Raw genomic sequence first — 19,287 nt, 5'->3', positions numbered from 1 at the left:
GTTCTTGTTTAACTGATTTGTCAGATTCATTATTGTGTCATTTTAAAGATTATTTGTTATAGAAATACACATCAACTTGTTTTTTTGATGGACATTGTCAGTTTCCAAATTTTCTTTATGTTGAGTAGTTCTATAAAGAACATTCTTGTGTGTGAAGCTCTTAGACTAACATTTACTGTGGTAGCTCATATGGTGAATGTTTTAAAAGTTTTTCACATCAGTATTGACAGAATGCTTTACATAGGTGTTGCAGATATATATTTTTTTAAACTGTGATGCATGGCATGCAGGATCCCCAACCAGGATCAAACTTGCACTTCTGCAGTGGAAGCACACAGGCCTAACCAGTGGACCACCAGGGAGTTCCCTAAAATTCACATTTTGTGATGATTATTCCCGCTTATTTTAGTACACCTTCCGTGTTTGGCAGATCTTTTACTAGTTTGCAGTTAATAGTAACCTTCCAGACCTTTTCTGTTTTTACATACTAATATGCTTATCTGTACAATGATTTTATGTGTTTGTTAATATAAATTTAAAAATGCTTATTGTTTTGCAACTTGAATTTTTTCTTATAGTATTCTGTGTTATGAAATATATTGCGTTTTATTTAACCATTTGTCTAGAAAACCACCATTTAGGTGGTTTTCAGTCTTTCACTAATGGGATCAGTGTTGCAATATACATTCTTATATATGTCTTCTTGTGTACATTAATGGCTTTTTGAGTGTACTGTTAAACTAGGCTGGTGAAAAATATAAATATGCCCAGGTGTACTGCCATCTATATGCCATAGACCTCACACTTTGGTTATTCTTGGCACCATTAGCAAGGGAAACATCAGATTTATGGGTAGTATATTGCTGAAAGGCATCTAGTTAATTATTTTGAGTGATTATTAAATGCTTAATGAACTAGTACATCTCATCAGTAAGTAAAAGGTAAGTTTTTAAAATCATAGTTCCCCAATATTGTGTATTTATTTATAAATAAGTATATATGGGACAATATATTAATATCTTATATGTTAAATATTAGTCTTAATCTCTCTGTCATATTTGGGGTCTCCCAGTTCTTGAATAGCTTTCCATATTTGCAGAAAGGCCTACATAATGAGTTAGGCCTCTCCAGTGAATGTACTAGTCAAAACTCAAATTCCAGGATTCCCTTATACCTAGATGGATGCAGGCATGTTACTAAGAGCTGCTAGTCAGACCACCTACAGGTGTCTTCTACTTGAAAAAATATATAGTGCAGGGAAATGAGGGTTCTATTCTTAACTTCCATTTTGTAGTCAGGAGTGGCAGTAGAGGTGGGCAGCTTTAAGTAGAGTTAATAGTTGCAAGGTTGAGTTCCTGATGGAGAAGTAACATTGGTATTGGTAATAATAAAAGTTGTAATGGATTTGACTTTTGGCATTTACCACTTGGTGGTGGCATGGATAGTGATTTCCTCATCAAGCCACTTCAGCAACATTGAGTGAGATTACCTTTGCATCTAATTTTTCAGCCTTTCCAATGACAGTGACACTACCTTTTATTTACTTTGCTGTCTAATTTATCCAGAGTGGATTCTGAATACTAATAAGCATGCACTGTTCGCATTATGCATAGGGGCAAATGTAAAGATGACTTGCTTTCTAAAATTGCTACCTAAAGAAAAATAAAAATGAAATTGCTACCTAGAGGTGTATTTTGTTTGTTTTTGATATTTTTGCCACACCATTCAACTGGTGAGATCCCAGTTCCTGACTAGGCATTGAACCTGTGCCCCTTGCAGGGGAAGCACAGAGTTCCAACTACTGGACTACCAGGGAATTAGAGATTTTGTTCTTTGTTTTGGCCCTGCTACAAGGCATGTGGGATCTTAGTTCCTGGGCCAGAGATTGAACCTATACTGCTTGCGGTGGAAGAAGTATTCAGTCTTAACTGTCAGGAAGGTTTCATGGAATTATTTTTAATACAGTTTTTGTTTATTTATTATTTATTTATGGCTGTGCTGGACCTTTGTTGCTGCGCGGGCTTTTCTCTAGTTGCGGTGCATTTGCTTCTCCTTGCGGTGGCTCCTCCTGTTGCAGAGCACAGACTCTAGGGCACTCAGACTTCAGTAGCTGTGGCATGTGGGCTCAGTAGTTGTGCCTCTACAGGCTCAGTAGCTGTGGCACATAGGCCTAGTTGCTCTGTGACACGTGGGATATTCCCAGATCAGGGATCGAACCAATGTCTCCTGCATTGGTAGGCGGATTCTTTACCACTGAGCCACCAGGGAAGCCCTCCATAGAGGTTTTTAAAAATTATCTGTGTACCTGTCCTGTTGGGGCTAGCTGGTGGTACTGTAAAGAAATTCATTGTTCTTTTCCCTGAGCTAATTATGATATGAAACAGCTGTCAATTAACATCTCTAGGCTAAGATGTTGCTTGGGTTATTTATATTTGGTGCTACTTCAAAGATCCTTTTGCTCCCTTGCTAGGTTTGACATTTGTTATTGGTTTTGATGTTTATTGTGAAAGCCTTTGTCAGACGTGAAATCATAAGCCAAGAAGCACTCCAATAAAAGGCTTCTATTTTAAACAGGCATATGAGAAAAAGGAAGATTGTATCAACTCTGATTTTCTGTCACATCAGAAGGGTAAATACAGTGTCTAAACATTAATTTCTTTTTTTTGCACCTGTGTCTTTACTATTCCATTCAAATAGACAGTTGAAGGTCTGCTCTCAGCCTGGTTTATTTTAATAGCTGAAATAGTAGAGGATGACCCAGCTTCTACCTTTTTTGATTGAGCCCACTGCCTTGTTGTAAAAAACACTTAATAAACTATTACAGTGGTAACAAATTAGAAGTATGTACAAATAACAAGAGGGAAAGAGAAGTAGTGACCAAGACAAAGTTTGGTGTCCAAGGTTTGCAAAAACTATAAGGAGTTTTGGTAGCGCAGCCATTACATTTTTTAAAACAAGAAAGCTGAGATCAGTGACTGCATAATTACTAGGTGGCAGAGTAAAGTTAATTTTTGTCTGTTATACCATAGTTGACTTTTAATTGTTGGAATTCCTCTTCAATTTAGCTGTAAAGTACCAATATTAGTACTTTCTTCTTCTCTCTGTTTTTTTTTTTTTTTTTTAAGATTTATTTTTGGCTGTTCTGAGTCTTGGTTGCTGTACACAGGCTTTTTCTAGTTGCGGTGAATGGGGCCTGTTACTCGCTGTGGTGCCAGGGCTTCTCATCGCAGTGGCTTTGGCACTTGCGGCTTGTAGGCTCTAGACCATGGGCTCAGTAGTTGTGGGACATGGGTTTAGTTGCCCCTTGGCTTGTGGGACCTTCCTGGACTAGGGAATGAACCCAAGTCTCTTGCATTGGCAAATGGATTCTTTACCACTAGCGCCACCTGGGAAGCTCTGAAACTTCAAACTTAATTATATCTGACCCCGTCTACCCCAAGCCTGCAGGCATGGTTGTGTTATGCTGATGTGTGTGCTCAGTTCTGTCTGACTCTGCAACCCCATGGACTGTAGCCCACCAGGCTCGTCTGTGGACTTCTCCGGGCAAGAATACTGGAGTGGGTTGCTATTTCCAGTTTGTTTGGCTGCATTGGGTCTTACCTGCGCCACACAGGATCTTTCACTGAAACACACAGCACCCTAAGGGAAAAAACAAGCTTTATCAGAGAAAAAGAAAACTGGTCAGCTTTAGTCTTGGCTCTGGCTTGGTGGAAAGAGGGGTCTTATATTAACCACAAATCCTCTTTGATGCAAGGTGGGGCTGAAATTCCCACTGCTTGTTGTTCTCCAAAAACCCATATTGAAAACTTTAAGTCATGGGAACTCCCCCCGTGGTCCAGTGGCTAAGAATCCATGATCCCAATACAGGGGCCCTGGGTTTGATCCCTGGTCAGGTGACTAGCTTCCACTTGGCACAACTAAGACCCAGCACAGCCAGATAGATAGATTTTAAAGAACAATTTATGTGATACCAGATTGATAGTCTTACTGTGTGGTCATCCAACAGAAAGAAAACAAATCCTCTCCTGAAGAGCACATTTTAAACAACCTTTAAAATTCCCACAAATAAAGTTTCAAGGAAAACGAGTGTGTGGAACAAAATCATAAAACACATGTCTTTTTTTTTTTTTTTTTTTTTAAAACACATGTCTTAATGAACATGGTTTAGCATTAAAAAAACAGATCTCAGCAGAAACTCAAACCCTTTGATTTTGGATATTACACGTACTGGAATGATCAGATACAGACTATATAATTAGAATGTTTAAAAGAAGGAAGCTACTGGAAATTCCCTGGTGGTCCAGTGATTAGGACTCTGAGCTTTCACTGCAACAGGCCCGGGTTCAATCTGGTTGTGGTGGGATGGCCAGAAAAAGAAGGAAGGTACTGAAAGGATTGGAGGAGAAGATGGCCACCCACTCCATCATTCTTGTCTGCAAAATTCTGTGGACAGAGGATAGCTACAGTCCATGGGATTGCAAAGAATTGGACACAATTGAGCAGCTGAGTGCACACACACACTGAAAGGATGGTCAGAAAACAAAACATTGATCGGATAGATTTGAGGAAAGAACCAAAAGGAACTTCTGAAATGAAAATGTAGAAGGAACTTAGAGACTTACTGTACAAGTTGAATGCATTTTAGAATCAGCTGAAGAGAGAATTGATGAACTGGAAGAAAGATCTCAAATTGCTCAGAATATAATCTCTCAGGAAGACAAAGATGTAGGAAATAAGAAAGAAAGATTGATACAAAGAGAGGTGGGATACAGGATTAGAAGGTAAAGAATATTTTATCGGCATTCCAGAGGAAGTAATAGAGAAGTTGGTGGAGAGCAAATTTGAAGAGGTAAATGACTGAACATTGTGCAGAATTGATGAAAGATGCATCAGATTTCAAAGAGTTCAGTGAACTCCAAGTAGAATAATAAAGAATTCCACACTTAGGCTTATGATTGCAAAACACCATTGACAAGGGTTAAGCACCAGAGTTGAAAGAGAGATTAGGAATGACAGCTAGACTAGTGACTGAATTCTAATCCGTCATTAGTGCAAAACAGAAGGCAGTGGGGCAGTGGCTAAGACTCCATTCTCCCAATACAGCGGCCCTGGGTTCGATCCCTAGTCTTTAATGTGCGGAAGAGGAATTATGTGCCTAGAGAGATTTCTGTATACAGCAAAAGTAGAAGATAGAAATAAAGGTATTTTTTGAGAAACCACAACTGGAGAGTTTACTAAAAAAAAAAAAGTTCTGAATGATGTTCTTGGGGAAGAAGGAAAATGATCCAGAAGAAACGTCTGAAATGCAAAAAAAGAATGATGATCAAAGATAATTGGTCAAAACTTATAGAAATTTAAATAAACATTGAGTATATGTTACATACATGCAGGCACAAAGGGCACAAAATTATCTTTGATGATAATGCACTAGCAGGGAATTCCCAACTGACATTTATGCTCTGATTTGAAAAATCCTTAATGGATGTAATAAATCTTTTTTAGTTTCATATTTTTTATGACTTAGACTTAAGGCAACATTTTTTAAAAATTATTTTTTAATTGAAGAATAATTGCTTTACAGAATTTTGTTGTTTGCTGTCAGACATCAACAAGGCAACATTTTAGTGAATGCTTTGATTTTTTTTTTTTTAATTTATTATTTATTTGCTCCAGGTCTTAGTTGAGGCACTTGGGATCTTTGATCCTCACTGCAGCATGTGGGGTCTTTAGTTGTGGCATGTAGAATCTAGCTCCCCAACCACGGATTAAACTCAGGCCCCTGCACTAGGAGCGCAGAGCCTTAACCACCAGAGAAGTCCTGTGAATGATTTATTAATGAAATGCTTTATGAAGGAAAAATACCCCTGACCTAGTTTTTGTAGCAGATCGTATTTCCTCCTAGCCCATGTCCACATGTTGATGTGATTTTTTACAATTGTAATAATCTGTGACTTGTAATCATTGTAGGTTAATACGGACTGCATACTTAATCTCTGTATTTCTTTAGTTGGATATGTTATTTCTCATATGATAGGATAACATGTAAGAGGGAAATATCAGTACTTACGGATTGTCTTAAGAAGTCAGTGAGTTCATAGATGTGTTCAGTATAGCACCTAGCTCAGAGAATTGCTTAACATGTTTGCTTTTGTTACTGTGGTGGAGATGTTTTTTCTATTCCATTGTGTGAAATCACTTTCCATTTTGATATTTTTCACAATTTATCAATACAATATTTGACGTGTCATGGTTTAATAGATAGCAATTTTTTGTGATGTATTAATACCCCCCCTTTAGATTTAATAAATGTGGTAGTGTATCTTTACAGCTTTGTTGAGGTGTTTCTTTTTTATTTATTTATTATTTATTTTATTTATTTTTGACTGTTCTTGAGTTTTCACTGCTGCACAGACTCTGGTTGTGGTGAGAGGAAGCTAGTCTCTAGCTGCAGGGCCCCGGCTCGCATTGCAGCGCTTGTCGTGTTGCAGAGCACTGGCCTCAGGGCTTGTGGGCTCGGTACTTGCAGCTCCCGTGCTCGAGAGCACAGGCTCAGTAGTCGTGGCCCTTGGGCTTAGTTGCTCCTCAGCGTGGGATCTTCCCAGATCAGGAGTCAAACCTGTGTCTCCTGCCTTGGCAGGCAGATTCTTTACCACTGAACCACCAGGAAAGCTCTGTGGGTTTTTTTTGACTTATCCACATGGCTTGGGGAATGTCAGTTTCCTGACCAGGGATTGAACCTGGGCCCTGGCGGTGAACGAAACATGCCAAGTCCTAACCACTAGACTGCCAGGGGATTCCCTCTTTATAACTTTGAGTGGTTGTGTAACTCACTTTATCTAGCGAGTGTGTTTTAATTTCCTGTTTTGCTCCTTTGTTTGACTTTGAGTTATTTACATTTCTTGGCTCTTATAAATAATACTAGAATGTGGGAAGCTAAGTTGCACCATTTTATAGTCTTCAGTGTAATAATGAGTTTGAAAATTTTATGCCAAGGTAGGAATTATTTTTAAGTGCTTTGCTAATCTAATAAGCATAAAATGGTACTTTATTTTCCTGTTTGTGTGCATTTGTGAGATTTTTTTAGAATTTTATTTTCCTAGTCTTTATTTTCAGTTTTTTGTTGTTGTTTGTTGCAGTTTTGTGTTATTCTGTAATCAGCCATTCTCCTTGTGATTTGTATTTGCTTCTTTAAAGCTAATTTTCTGTGACATAAATTTACATTTATGTAAATAGTTAACTTTGAACATACCTCACAGTTATTTTGATTAATGCATTAGTGTTTGCAAAGTATTCTTTTGAGGGTAAGACAGCCAAATTACTTTTATTCAAAACAAACATGCTTCGTAAAAAAGAATATGGAGTATTTATACGTATCAATTGCTTTTCATTGTTAATATTTAGTTCTTAAAATAAGGAATTCTTTTTTTTTTAAGCAGACCACCTTGGGCCTGTTTGTTTGTTTGGCTGCATTGGGTCTTAGCTGCGCCTCGCAAGATCTTTCACTGCATCGCTCAGACTCTAGTTGCGGCTTGTGGGCTCTCAAGTTGTGGCCCGAGGCTTAGTTGCCCCACGGCGTGTGGGATTCCAGTTCCCCCATCAGGGATCGAACCCCTGTCCCCTTACATTGCATGGTGGATTCTTAACCATTGGACCACCAGGGAAGTCTCTAAAATAGGGAATTCTTACCTCAATTTATAGTTGAGAAAATTGAGTTAAGAAATTTCCCCACAATCACACGATTGTTAATGTTAGAGGTGGGTTTTGCATATGTGATTCTAGAGCCTCAGCTCTTGCATGTAGTTGTCTATAGTTGTTACCTGTTTTGCTTTACTAAAGCCGCAGCCGTTCTATTAGTTAAGGGTATTTCTAGTGGATACATGGCTTCTCTACTGTATGTTTTTCATGTACAGGTTTTATTCATGAAATGAATTTTTTACTCTTTCATTGTGTTTATCAAGATTTAAGAGTTTGATTTTTCTGAGAACCATAGCCTTTATTATTTGCCATTTTGGAGGGTAGGGACATAATTGGTATTTTCAGAATTGAGTAAAAGGAGAGGAGGCAAGTATGTATTAATAAATAAATTTTCTTCTGTCAAAATGCTTAACACGAAATTAAATGTTGTTCCCATGGTAGGAAGGCTAGGCTGTCACAAACTCTTCACGGTTCTTTTCTGCCATCAGTCAGAAATTAAGCTATACTTAAAATTCCCAAATCACATTCAGTCCCTTCTGCTCCAAAGGCTAAGTGGTGAGAGGCTACTGCCCTGGTGAATGCAGGAAGAGGGTGTATTGTCTGTAGAGAATTTTTAAATAATAATAAAATTGACTAAAAGCCAGATGCTTATATACAGTTCTAAACAGCGTCAGTGGTAAAATAATGTCCACTAATTCAAGGCCCAGCCCTGTTCCCAAGATGCAAATGAACCTTGACATGGAAAAGGGCATTGTGTCTGGGCATTCTCCTTTTTTCCAGATTGGATTTCAGTTGATACGTGAAAGGAATCCAAAGATATGTGCAAGCTGTGGAGTATAATTAAACGATGTTTCATTGGTTCATACATTCAAGTTATGTTAGCCATGTTAGTTGCAAAGTATGGAAACTCACTCAAAGTAAAAAATCAGTTTATTAGATTCAAGGGTGCAGGGGAATTTCATGGTACATAATTACAGGAAGTACAGTTAGGCCTGTCAGAAGTTGAGTCTTCTCAGCAACTCTTTCTAAGGCTCTTCAATTCTTCTATCCAGAGTTCTGCTTTGGTTGGTTATATTTTGGTGTTGGTGATACTTACAGGCTGTTTCACGCCTCTACCTAAATCGCATGAGTCAAGGTCAGTTGTAAGAACTCTAAGTAGACAGAATTTATGACAATGTCCTGATAAATGGCTCAGTGTGTGCCAATTATTTTTTTATGAAAATCAAATCCCCAGTATCTGCAGGTCATAAAGCTTCCTTGCTGTACCTTCTGGTACTTGCCATCCAGGAGAGGGGCCTGCAGTTGAGAAGACAAAAAGTAACTTTCTGAAAAAGGAGTTAATTCTCTGGAGGATCATTAGTGTACTTGAGAAGGATCAGCCCTGTTGTTTGATTGAATGTGATGAGAAAAATGTATTTGTGCATCCTGCTTCCTCTCCTTCCACCTCTTGAATACTCTTGTCTCTCACCCCTCGCCCCATGATCCATTTCTACTTTGTGTGTGTGTGTGTGTGAGAGAGAGAGAGAGAGAGATTAGGTGATGTATGCAAATGATCACTTTAGGTGGTAATATGTTAAATAATTGTTTTAGACATTAAGAATATACACTTAAGGGACAGATAGAATAATGCATTCTAATGTCAGGCAGAATGCTGGTTTTGACTTGGAAAAAAGTTTCCACTTATAGAATCATTCAGACTTGAAGGTCTCTGTCACAAGTTAGATGGCAGTAAAAATTTACTCTGAAAAATTGCTCTTGATAACACAAATGGCCAAGATAATGGTGCATAGTTTTAACTATAATATTTGCAAGTAGGTTGGGGTAAAGCAGTGTATCTATATTAATAGTATTTTATGGAGATGTTTTTATTGTATAGGTAGCTAAATTTTATATATAAACATTTCAAGTTCATCTGCTTAAAAGGTTTATAGTTCAAGTTGAGCCAAAAACTTTAAAATATTGTTTATTTAATCTAAATTTGTAATTTTAATTCACTAACTTTTAAAATTTACAAATGAATCCTATGATTATTTAGCAGGTGACATCTAAAGGAACTGGTTTAAATCCTAATGCCAAAGTATGGCAAGAAATACCTCCGGGAAATACTGATGCTACGCCAGTAGCTCATGGAACTGAAAGCTCTTGGCATGAAACAGCAGCTACATCAGGGTCTCTTCCTGAGGGTAAGCCCTAAACATTTCATCAGAATGCATCAGAGTTTGGTTAAACATTTGACCAACCAGTTTATAGAACTTTGGGGTACGTCCTTTGATTATTTGATAAGATATATTTATAAATGTTTAACATGTAGTTTGTATACCATTCTCATTTATATCCAGTATGAATAGATTGTCATTAATTTCAGAGAGCAGCTGTATCTTTGGGTTCAGTTTTTAACCCATGTATAATATGGTATTTTTAAATTAGTTTTGATCTACCGTCATTGACAGTGCTGTTTACTCACTATTTGGTCTTGGGCAGATGATTTAACCTTTCCATGCCTGTTGCCTTCATCTGTAAAACATTGGCAATAATGGTTTGGCATTGGATTTTCTGAGAATTAAGTAAATAATATATGTGAAGCTGTCATATACATAGTACGGTGTAAGTTTGGGCAATTTTTTTTAAGTTTATTTATTTATTTGGCTGCATGTGGGCTCTAGAGTGTGCAGGTTTCAGTAATTAAGGCAAGTGGGATGTGTGATCCCCTGTGGGATCTTTCTGGACCAGGGATCGAACCCATGTCCCCTGCATTGGCAGGCAGATTCTTAACCACTGGACCACCAGGGAAGTCCTTAAGCTATTTTTAATCCTTTTTTTTTTTTTTTTTTTTATTTTACTTTATTTGGCTGCACTGGGTCTTATTTGCCACATACGGGATCTTTAGTTTCAGCATGTGGGATCTAGTTCGCTGACCAGGGATTGAACCTGGGCCCCCTGCATTGGGAGTGCGGAGTATTAACCACTGGACCACCAGGGAAGCTCCAGTTGTTAATCATTTTAGCTTATTTGTAATGGTCAAGCTTAAGTCCTGTCAAAGACAGTTCTTACTTAAAACCATATGGACATTTTCCCAGTTGATAGAATTATTTGAGATCTTGTTATAGAAGACAAGTGCCCAGAGTACCTAAAGATAGGATTTTAAAGAATTACTATTTACTTTCAGTATTTTTTTTTAATACAGGTAATAGAGAACTTGCAGATGATATGTGTAAGGAATATGAAGTAATGTATTCATCTTGTGAAACCACAAGAAATATTACAGGCATTGAAGAATCAACTGATGGAATGATTTTGGGGCCAGAAGATCTGAATTATCAAATATATGATGTTTCTGGTAAACTTTATGATTTTATTGGTAAAATAAGAATGCAGTGTGCTAGTCTTTTCCCTCTTCCAGTCTGTCATTATTCTAGTAAATAGTAGCATTGATCAGTCTATTTTATTATTTCAAAAGAAGTTTATATTAATGGGATATTAAGCAATTTTTACAAGTAAAATGGTCAAATATGAATACTGTAATTTTAAAAATATGTTTATTTTAAAGATCTTATTAAAAGAAAGTGTGAAGTTAACAATGAAAGGAGAAAAACAGTCAACATAGTTAAAAGAGACCTAAATTAGTCTTTCAGAGAGTCCAAGTTCCTTGGTCTGCTAGTGGGACTTGACAGAACTTGTCAGCGCAAGCTCTGTCAATTTTCCCATCACTTTTGTCAAGGAGAAATGCATTTTAAATGGGATTAATTTTGAGATTATATATGTGTGTTGTTTGTATATGTGTATGGGATTAATTTTGAGAAAAGGGTTGTGTTAAATCATAGTTCTTTTGTAGTTCAATTTGTGAGATAGTCGTTTTTTTCCCCCCTCCACATTCATTTGTTGGCATAGGTTAGCAGTTGCTTGGATTTAAAATGGATGAAATTTAAAGGAAACTAAAAATAGACCATAGACCCTGATTACCTACCTTTGTTTCTCTAATTTCCAAACAGTCTCTTTGGAAAATAAGTGAAATAGGGAGTAGGCATTTCCATCACTGCTTAGTTGCTGACATTTAGTTCAGTTGCTCAGTCATGTCCAACTCTTTGCTACCCCATGGACTGCAGCACACCAGGCTTCTCTGTCCATCACTAACTCCTGGAGCCTGCTCAAACTCATGTCCTTTGAGTCAGTATGCCATCCAACCATCTCATCCTCTGTTGTCCCCTTCTCCACCTGCCTTCAATCTTTCCCAGCATCAGGGTCTTTTCAGATGAGTCAGTTCTTCACATCAGGTGGACAAAATATTGGAGCTTCAACTTCAGCATCAGTCCTTCCAATGAATATTCAGGACTGATTTCCTTTACTTTTGCTAACATTAGTCAGCAAATTTGGAAAACTCAGCACTGGCCACAGGACTGGAAAAGGTCAGTTTTCATTCCAATTCCAAAGAAAGGAAATGCCAAAGAATGCTCAAACTATCCCACAATTGCACTCATCTCACACTCTAGCAAAGTAATGCTCAAAATTCTCCAAGCCAGGCTTCAACAGTACATGAACCATGAAATTCCAGATGTTCAAGTTGGATTTAGAAAAGGCAGAGGAAACAGAGATCAAATTGCCAACATCTGCTGGATCATCAAAAAAGCAAGAGAGTTCCAGAAAAACATCTACTTCTGCTTTATTGACTATGCCAAAGCACTGTGTGGATCACAACAAACTGTGGAAAATTCTTGAAGAGATGGGAATACCAGACCACCTGACCTGCCTCCTGAGAAACCTGTATGCAGGTCAAGAAGCAACAGTTAGAACTGGACATGGAACAACAGACTGGTTCCAAATCGGGAAAGGAGTACGTCAAGGCTGTATATTGTTACTCTGCTTACTTAAATTTTATGTTAATAAGCAGAGTACATCATGAGAAATGCTGGACTGGAGGAAGCACAAGCTGGAATCAAGATTGCCAGGAGAACTATCAATAACCTCAGATATGCAGATGACACCACCCTTATGGCAGAAAGTGAAGATCTAAAGAGCCTCTTGATGAAAGTGAAAGTGGAGAGTGAAAAAGTTGGCTTAAAACTCAACATTCAGAAAACTAAGATCATGGCATCTGGTTCCATCACTTCATGGCAAATAGATGGGTGAACAGTGGAAACAGTGACAGACTTTATTTTTCTGGGCTCCAGAATCACTGCAGGTGGTGACTGCAGCCATGAAATTAAAAGAGTTTGCTCCTTGGAAGAAAAGTTATGACCAACCTAGACAGCATATTCAAAAGCAGAGACATTACTTTGCCAACAAAGGTCCATCTAGTCAAAGCCATGGTTTTTCCAGTAATGTATGGATGTGAGAGTTGGACTGTGAAGAAAGCTGAGCACCGAAGAATTGATGCTTTTGAACTGTGGTGTTGGAGAAGACTCTTGAGAGTCCCTTGGACTGCAAGGAGATCCAACCAGTTCATCCTAAAGGAGATCAGTCCTGAATATTCATTGGAAGGACTGATGCTTTAGCTGAAACTCCAATACTTTGGTCACCTGATGCGAAGAACTGACTCATCTGAAAAGACCCTGATGCTGGGAAAGATTGAAGGCAGGAGGAGAAGGGGACTACAGAGGATGCGATGGTTGGATGGCATCACTGACTCAGTGGACATGAGTTTGAGGAGGCTCTGGGAGTTGGTGATGGACAGGGAGGCCTGGTATGCTGCAGTCCATGGAGTCACAAAGAGTCGGACACGACTGAGCGACTGAACAGAACTGAACATTAGTCAAGGTCTATAACTTGACTCAAACTTTGTCCTCAGTTTGTTATAAATACCTGAATTAGATTTCTCAGGTCAGCCAGCTTGAAAGTTGATTCCTCAAGTGAAATGGGATGGTATTTCCATATAATAATGAAAGATTGACTAGGTTTTACTCCCTCATGTTGTAAAATACTTAACTACTGGCTACATTTTGAACATAGAGTTGGTTTAAATGAAGTGGCAACCAGTTGAATTTTTAAAGGTTTGCTATAATGATATTGAAAGCTTAAGCATTTTGGTGGATGAATTTTGTGTTAGAAGATTTGCATATACTACGTAGAAATAGAATGCTTTTTATTTTTAATGAAATTAATATCTAATAACATTTTGAGTCTTGCATATAAGACAAAGTAGTGGTAAAATCATGCACAAAATGTACATTTACATATATCCTATTATCTGTGTATTTAAAGGAAATTAGCCTACTTAATCATTAGTGCTTTTAAAGAAGAGGACATAGCATATGATTTTAGCAGGTGGTGTTTTGTGTAAGAATCTAATAAGAACTGATGGTTTTCCAGGCTTTAGTCCTGAAAAGTCATGTTCTGGGTTTAAATAATAGAAAGCATAGAGGGCTGTTAGAGAGTTGGTCCAATCCTTTGGACATTTGAATGCTTTCAATATTCCTAGGAAGATACAGTGCTCTAAAATTAAGCAATGAAAAGAATATAAAAAGATAGAAGTAGGTTTTTTTTTTTCCTTAAAGTATAGTTGTTTTACAGTGTTAACTAATTTCTGCTGTACAGCAAAATACATACATATATATATATGTTCTTTTTTATATTCTTTTCCATTATGTTTTATCAGAGAATATTGAATATAATTCCTTGTGCTGTACAGTAAGACCGTGTTTATCCATTCTTTATATAATAGATTGCATCTACTAACCCCAAACTCCCAATCCATCTCCCTTCCCCACACACATACACCTTGGGTACCACAAGTCTATTGAGAGAGAGAAATTTAAGGAGTGTGACTCACATCAGGTTTACTACCAGTAATACAAATGTGGAGCCATATATATATATATCCCATTTTGTGTAGTTCCTGTCTTCAAATTTAGATTACTTAGTACTTTGAGTTTTCATTAAAGGAATAAGTAGTTATCACATTTTTTAAGTATTGACGACTGTGTTTTACAAAGTGGTATTCAGGTGCTTTTAGTATTACTGCTGATTTGTTAATTTGTTAGTTGCTTGATAAAATATATAATTTTAAAACTGAAATGAAATCTGTCTAAACAAACAAGAATAGATAAGTTGAAAGTATTTATTAGACCATGTGTAGCTGAATTCTAAAAAAGTAAAAAAAAAAATTTTCTGGTGATTTTAATTTGTGCATACTTCGTGGCTTATTCTTAAAACAATATGTAGAGTTTACTACCTGTGGTAATTAGGTGTTAACTTTTTCTCTCTTGTTTTCTACCATCAGGGGAAAGCAACTCAGCAATTTCTACAGAAGAACTAAAAGAGTGTTTAAAGAAACAATTAGAATTCTGTTTCTCACGGTACACTATCATTTTTTAATTAACATTCTCTTCTTTTGAATTGTTTGATTATGTAAAATACCAATGAAATATTAGACTGGTACAAATATAATTGGTTTCAGACCATGAATTTTAAATCATTATAGCAAGACTCAAACACGTTTATTAATCAAAATAGGACCCATTACAGTCAACACATTTTTGCCAACGAGAATTAAGTTTATTTAGTCCTGTAGTGTAAAAATTTGTGCTTCAGTATTTGACAAACTCTTGGAAAGCATCTTCTGCTTCCTGCTGGTTGTAGAAGCATTTTCGCTGCAAAAAGTTGTCTAGATGCTTGAAGAAGTGGTAGTGAGTTGGCGAGAATCAGGTGAACGTGGTGGATGAGGCAAAACTTTGTAGCCCATTTCATTCAACTTTTTAAGGGTTGGTTGTGCAATGTGCAGTCAGGTGTTGTGGAAAAGAATTGGGCCCTTTCTGTTGACTAGTGCTGGCTGCAGGAATTTTGCAGTTTTGGTTCATCTCATAGATTTACTGAGCATATTTCTCAGATGTAATGGTTTCACTGGGGTTCAGAAAGCTGTAGTGGATCAGACTGGCAGCAGACAATGAAACAGTGATCATGACTTTTTTAGTGCAAGTTTGGTGCTGCTTTTTGGTCCAGCCACTGAGCTGGTGATCGCCAGTTGTCATATAAAATCCACTTTTCATCACATGTTGCAATCTGATCGAGAAATAATTCATTGTTGTCTACACTAAGAGAAGATGACCCTTCGAAATGACGATTATTTTGATTTTTGGTCAGCTCACGAGGCACCCACTTACTGAGGTTTTTCACCTATCCAATTTGCTTCAAGTGCTGAATGGCTGTAGAATGGTCAATGTTGAGTTCTTTGGCAACTTTCTTGTGTAGTTGTAAGAGGATCAGCTTCGATGATTGCTGTCAGTTGGTCATTGTCAACTTCAGATGGCCAGCCATTGCCCTCCTTGTCTTCAAGGCTCTCTTCTTCATTGCCAAACTTTGTGAACCACCATTGTACTGTACGTTCATTGGCAGTTCCTAGGCCAAATGTGTTGTTGATGTTGCGAGTTGTCTCCACTGCTTTACAACCCATTTTGAACCCAAGAAAATCTCTCGAGTTTGCATTTTGTCTAACATCATTTCCATAGTCTAAAATAAATCTAAAATACACAGCAAATAAAAAGTCATTAGCAAGAAACATGCATTAAAATGATGTATAACATAACCACATTTAAGAATGTGTTCCAGTATCAAATGGCGGAGTTCAACAGTGTAAAACCACAGTTACTTTTGCACCAACCTAATAGAATGGAAAATGGGTTTTTTAATTTCCTTTGGTAATGTATTTTGGTATCATTCTGCAGTATATTTCTTAACTAGATTTAAAGATGTAGTCTCCAATCGAATATGTAAAGGATCTATTCTCAATAGAAAAAATAATGAAATTTCAGTTGGATATTTTTCCTATAATCATATTCATTTTTAGGGTTCTTAAGTTATCTCTTAATTATAGTTGTAGTAGTTTGCTCTTACAACGTTTGATCATGGAGTTCTTTTTTTAATAAGATGACTTAATAAGATTGTTTGATAAGACGGGTATGGAATTTTTTTCTTTTTATTTATAAGGGTATAGAATTTATATTACCAATTATTTCTTAGAAAAGGCAAACATTTTAAGATGTCTTGTTTACAGATAAGAATTCAGAATTATGTAGGTATATTTATAGCTTAGATGTATAAAATTTCAATTCGTAGAACTTCCCCTTCCAGAAGAGATAGAAGTTGGATATGCTTGCAATGTAATGTCTTCTGTTTTTCAGAGGAGGACTAGTAAACCAGTTTTTTAAGCTAGCAACCTGGATTTTGTTAGACTTGTTTATTTCTTTATATAGAATACATATTGACTTGGGTTTAATTGATTCATCTTGAATATCTCCCTTTTCTTCTCCTTTTTATTCTTTGCCTTGGTAGTCTAGTATAGGGCCCTAGTTCTATAAAAGACCTGTGGCTTTTCTCTAGTCATTTGCGCCTGTGATGCAATTCATTTTGTGTAACATACTTACCGTAGTTATTTTAAAATCTTTGCCTACTAACTGGATCATTTGTTTGTTTGCCTATATTTCTTGAGTTTTTTTTCCTCTTAATTCTCTATTCATAACTTCTTACTTTTTGCATGTCTTACGCATTTTGATTATAATTTGGACACTACATATGCTGGCCACACCATATAAAAAGAAACTAGAAGCTGCAAGTGCCATAATTTTTCTCTCTAGACAAGGTTTGAGCTTTCTTCTGGTTGGCAGTAGCAGATTGATTTCTTTAATCTAGTCAGGAATTGAGCTGAGTCAGGGCTGAACAGCCATTTTAAATCAACTCGATCTACCTCTGATTTATCTCTGTTCTTTTGTCATGACCCTCTTAGGCTTTTGATTTGGAAACGCAGTTTTCTGTTTCAGGACTGATAAGAGTCCTGAAACACCAAGGGAGATTTAGTTCCATTGTTCAGAGGTTTGAGATGAGCTCTTTAGCCTCTTATTTTGTACAGCTTCAAAATCTGGCAGATGTCTTATCAAGAAGACCTATCTTAGGTTTGATGCAAGGTTCCTTCTTCCACTGGGACTGCCACAGGACCATAAAGATTCTACTCTGCTTTTTCAGCCTGGCTCCCAGCCTCCCATTTCCTCCTTAGAACTCAATAAATGTCATATGGAGGAAAATGAGCTGTGTGTTGGAGGCTCCTAACCCTAACCCTGTGCAAATGCCTGAGATAGAGCCCTGCTAGTTTCCTTCTGGTCCAGGATCTGCACATACCCTCGGAAAAGAAACATCATCTTCTTGGAATTTCATTTTGTCCCTGTAGCTTCCACAGCTCTCCTTATCACCAAAAACATGACTTTTTGGTAATCTACCCAAGCTTTTTTAGTTGTTGCAACATGAGCTGTAGCTTATCATGATCTGCCACATGCTACTCAGAACTATGAAACAGTTCAAACTGGCTGGGCATTTAAGATTTATAGCTCAGCAAACTTGCCACTGAGACATACTAGATTTAGTCATGAACATATTAGGTATTAGGTCTTATCTCTTCATGGCAAATAGATGGGGGGGAAAGTGAAAACTGTCATATTTCATTTTCTTGGGCTCCAAAATCAATGCAGATGGTGACTACATTCATGAAATTAGAAGACGCTTGCTCCTTGGAAGAAGAGCTGTAACAAATCCAGATAGTGTATTAAAAAGCAGAGACATCATTTTGCTGAGAGTGGTCTGAAAAAGCTATGGTTTTTCCAGTAGTTGTGTATGTATGTGAGAGTTGGACCATAAAGAAGGCTGAGCAGCGAAGAATTGATGCTTTTGAACTGGTGCTGAAGAAGACTCTTGAGAATCCCTTGGATAGCAAGGAGATCAAACCAGTCTTTCCTAAAGGCAATCAACACTGAACATTTCATTGGAAGGACTGGTGCTGAAGCTCCAATACTTTGGCCACCTGATCGGAAGAGCTGATTCATTGGAAAAGACGCTGATGCTGGGAAAGATTGAGGGCAAGAGGAGAAGGGGACGACAGAGGATGAGATGGTTGGATGGCATCACTGACTCAGAGGACATGAGTTTGAGGAAATTCTGGGAGATAGTGAAGGACAGGGAAGACTGGAGTGCTGCAGTTCGTGGAGTCACAGAGTCAGACACAACTGAGCGACTGAACAATATTAGGTATTAGTCGTAATCCTAGATGTTATATATCTATTATTTGACATAACTTCTGACAAGGTACGGTTTCTTTAAGGGTGTGCCATTCTGTTTTATAAGAATAGACCTGCTGAAAGTCTCAGTCGATTTAGAATGCAGTCTTTTAGTTGTACTCATGTTTATAGTAGTCTTGTTTTCAGGTTCTTAAGGAATAAAACAGTATGTTCTAATGTCCTTTCTTTTGTGCTGAAGTGAATTTGTCACTGTTATCCTCTGTATTCTTTTCCCCCCCAAGACAAATAACCGCTGTTTGTTGACAGTTATAACCTTAAAGTAATTAATAGTCTATTTTAGTATAATTTTTAATATATTAATTTTATTAAATAATAAATTTAAATGATTTAATATTTATTAATAAAATTTTAATGTTTATTTGATTATGTTGGTTTGTGTGTGTCTTTGTTGCTGCACATGGACTTTCCCTAGTTGTGGCAGGTGGGGGCTACTCTTTGTTGCAGTGCGTGGCTTTCCCATTGTGGTGCCTTCTTGTTGTGAAGCACAGGCTCTGGAGCACATGCTTCAGTAGTGACAGCACTCGGGCTCAGTAGTTGTGGT

The 19,287-nt window shown here is 37.3% G+C and overlaps 1 protein-coding gene across 7 annotated transcripts in view; it reads left to right on the top strand.

The window, feature by feature from the left end:
- LARP4 (La ribonucleoprotein 4) overlaps positions 1-19,287 on the top strand; it is a 73,025-nt gene that overhangs the window by 13,627 nt on the left and 40,111 nt on the right. For 5 of the 7 annotated variants that reach the window (XM_070789125.1, XM_070789126.1, XM_019960588.2 and 2 more), the window contains 3 exons: positions 9,731-9,878; positions 10,880-11,032; positions 14,909-14,984. In XM_070789125.1, the coding sequence (XP_070645226.1) occupies positions 9,731-9,878; positions 10,880-11,032; positions 14,909-14,984 (377 nt within the window). Of the gene's footprint in view, positions 1-9,730; positions 9,879-10,879; positions 11,033-14,908; positions 14,985-18,146; positions 18,697-19,287 lie in introns of those variants that run through there. The other 2 variants (XM_019960586.2, XM_070789127.1) reach the window with 2 other exon arrangements.

This window comes from Bos indicus, chromosome 5 (genome assembly GCF_029378745.1).
Source record: "Bos indicus isolate NIAB-ARS_2022 breed Sahiwal x Tharparkar chromosome 5, NIAB-ARS_B.indTharparkar_mat_pri_1.0, whole genome shotgun sequence".
NCBI classification, from domain to species: domain Eukaryota; kingdom Metazoa; phylum Chordata; class Mammalia; order Artiodactyla; family Bovidae; genus Bos; species Bos indicus.
This window is presented reverse-complemented; position numbering and strand designations above follow the sequence as displayed.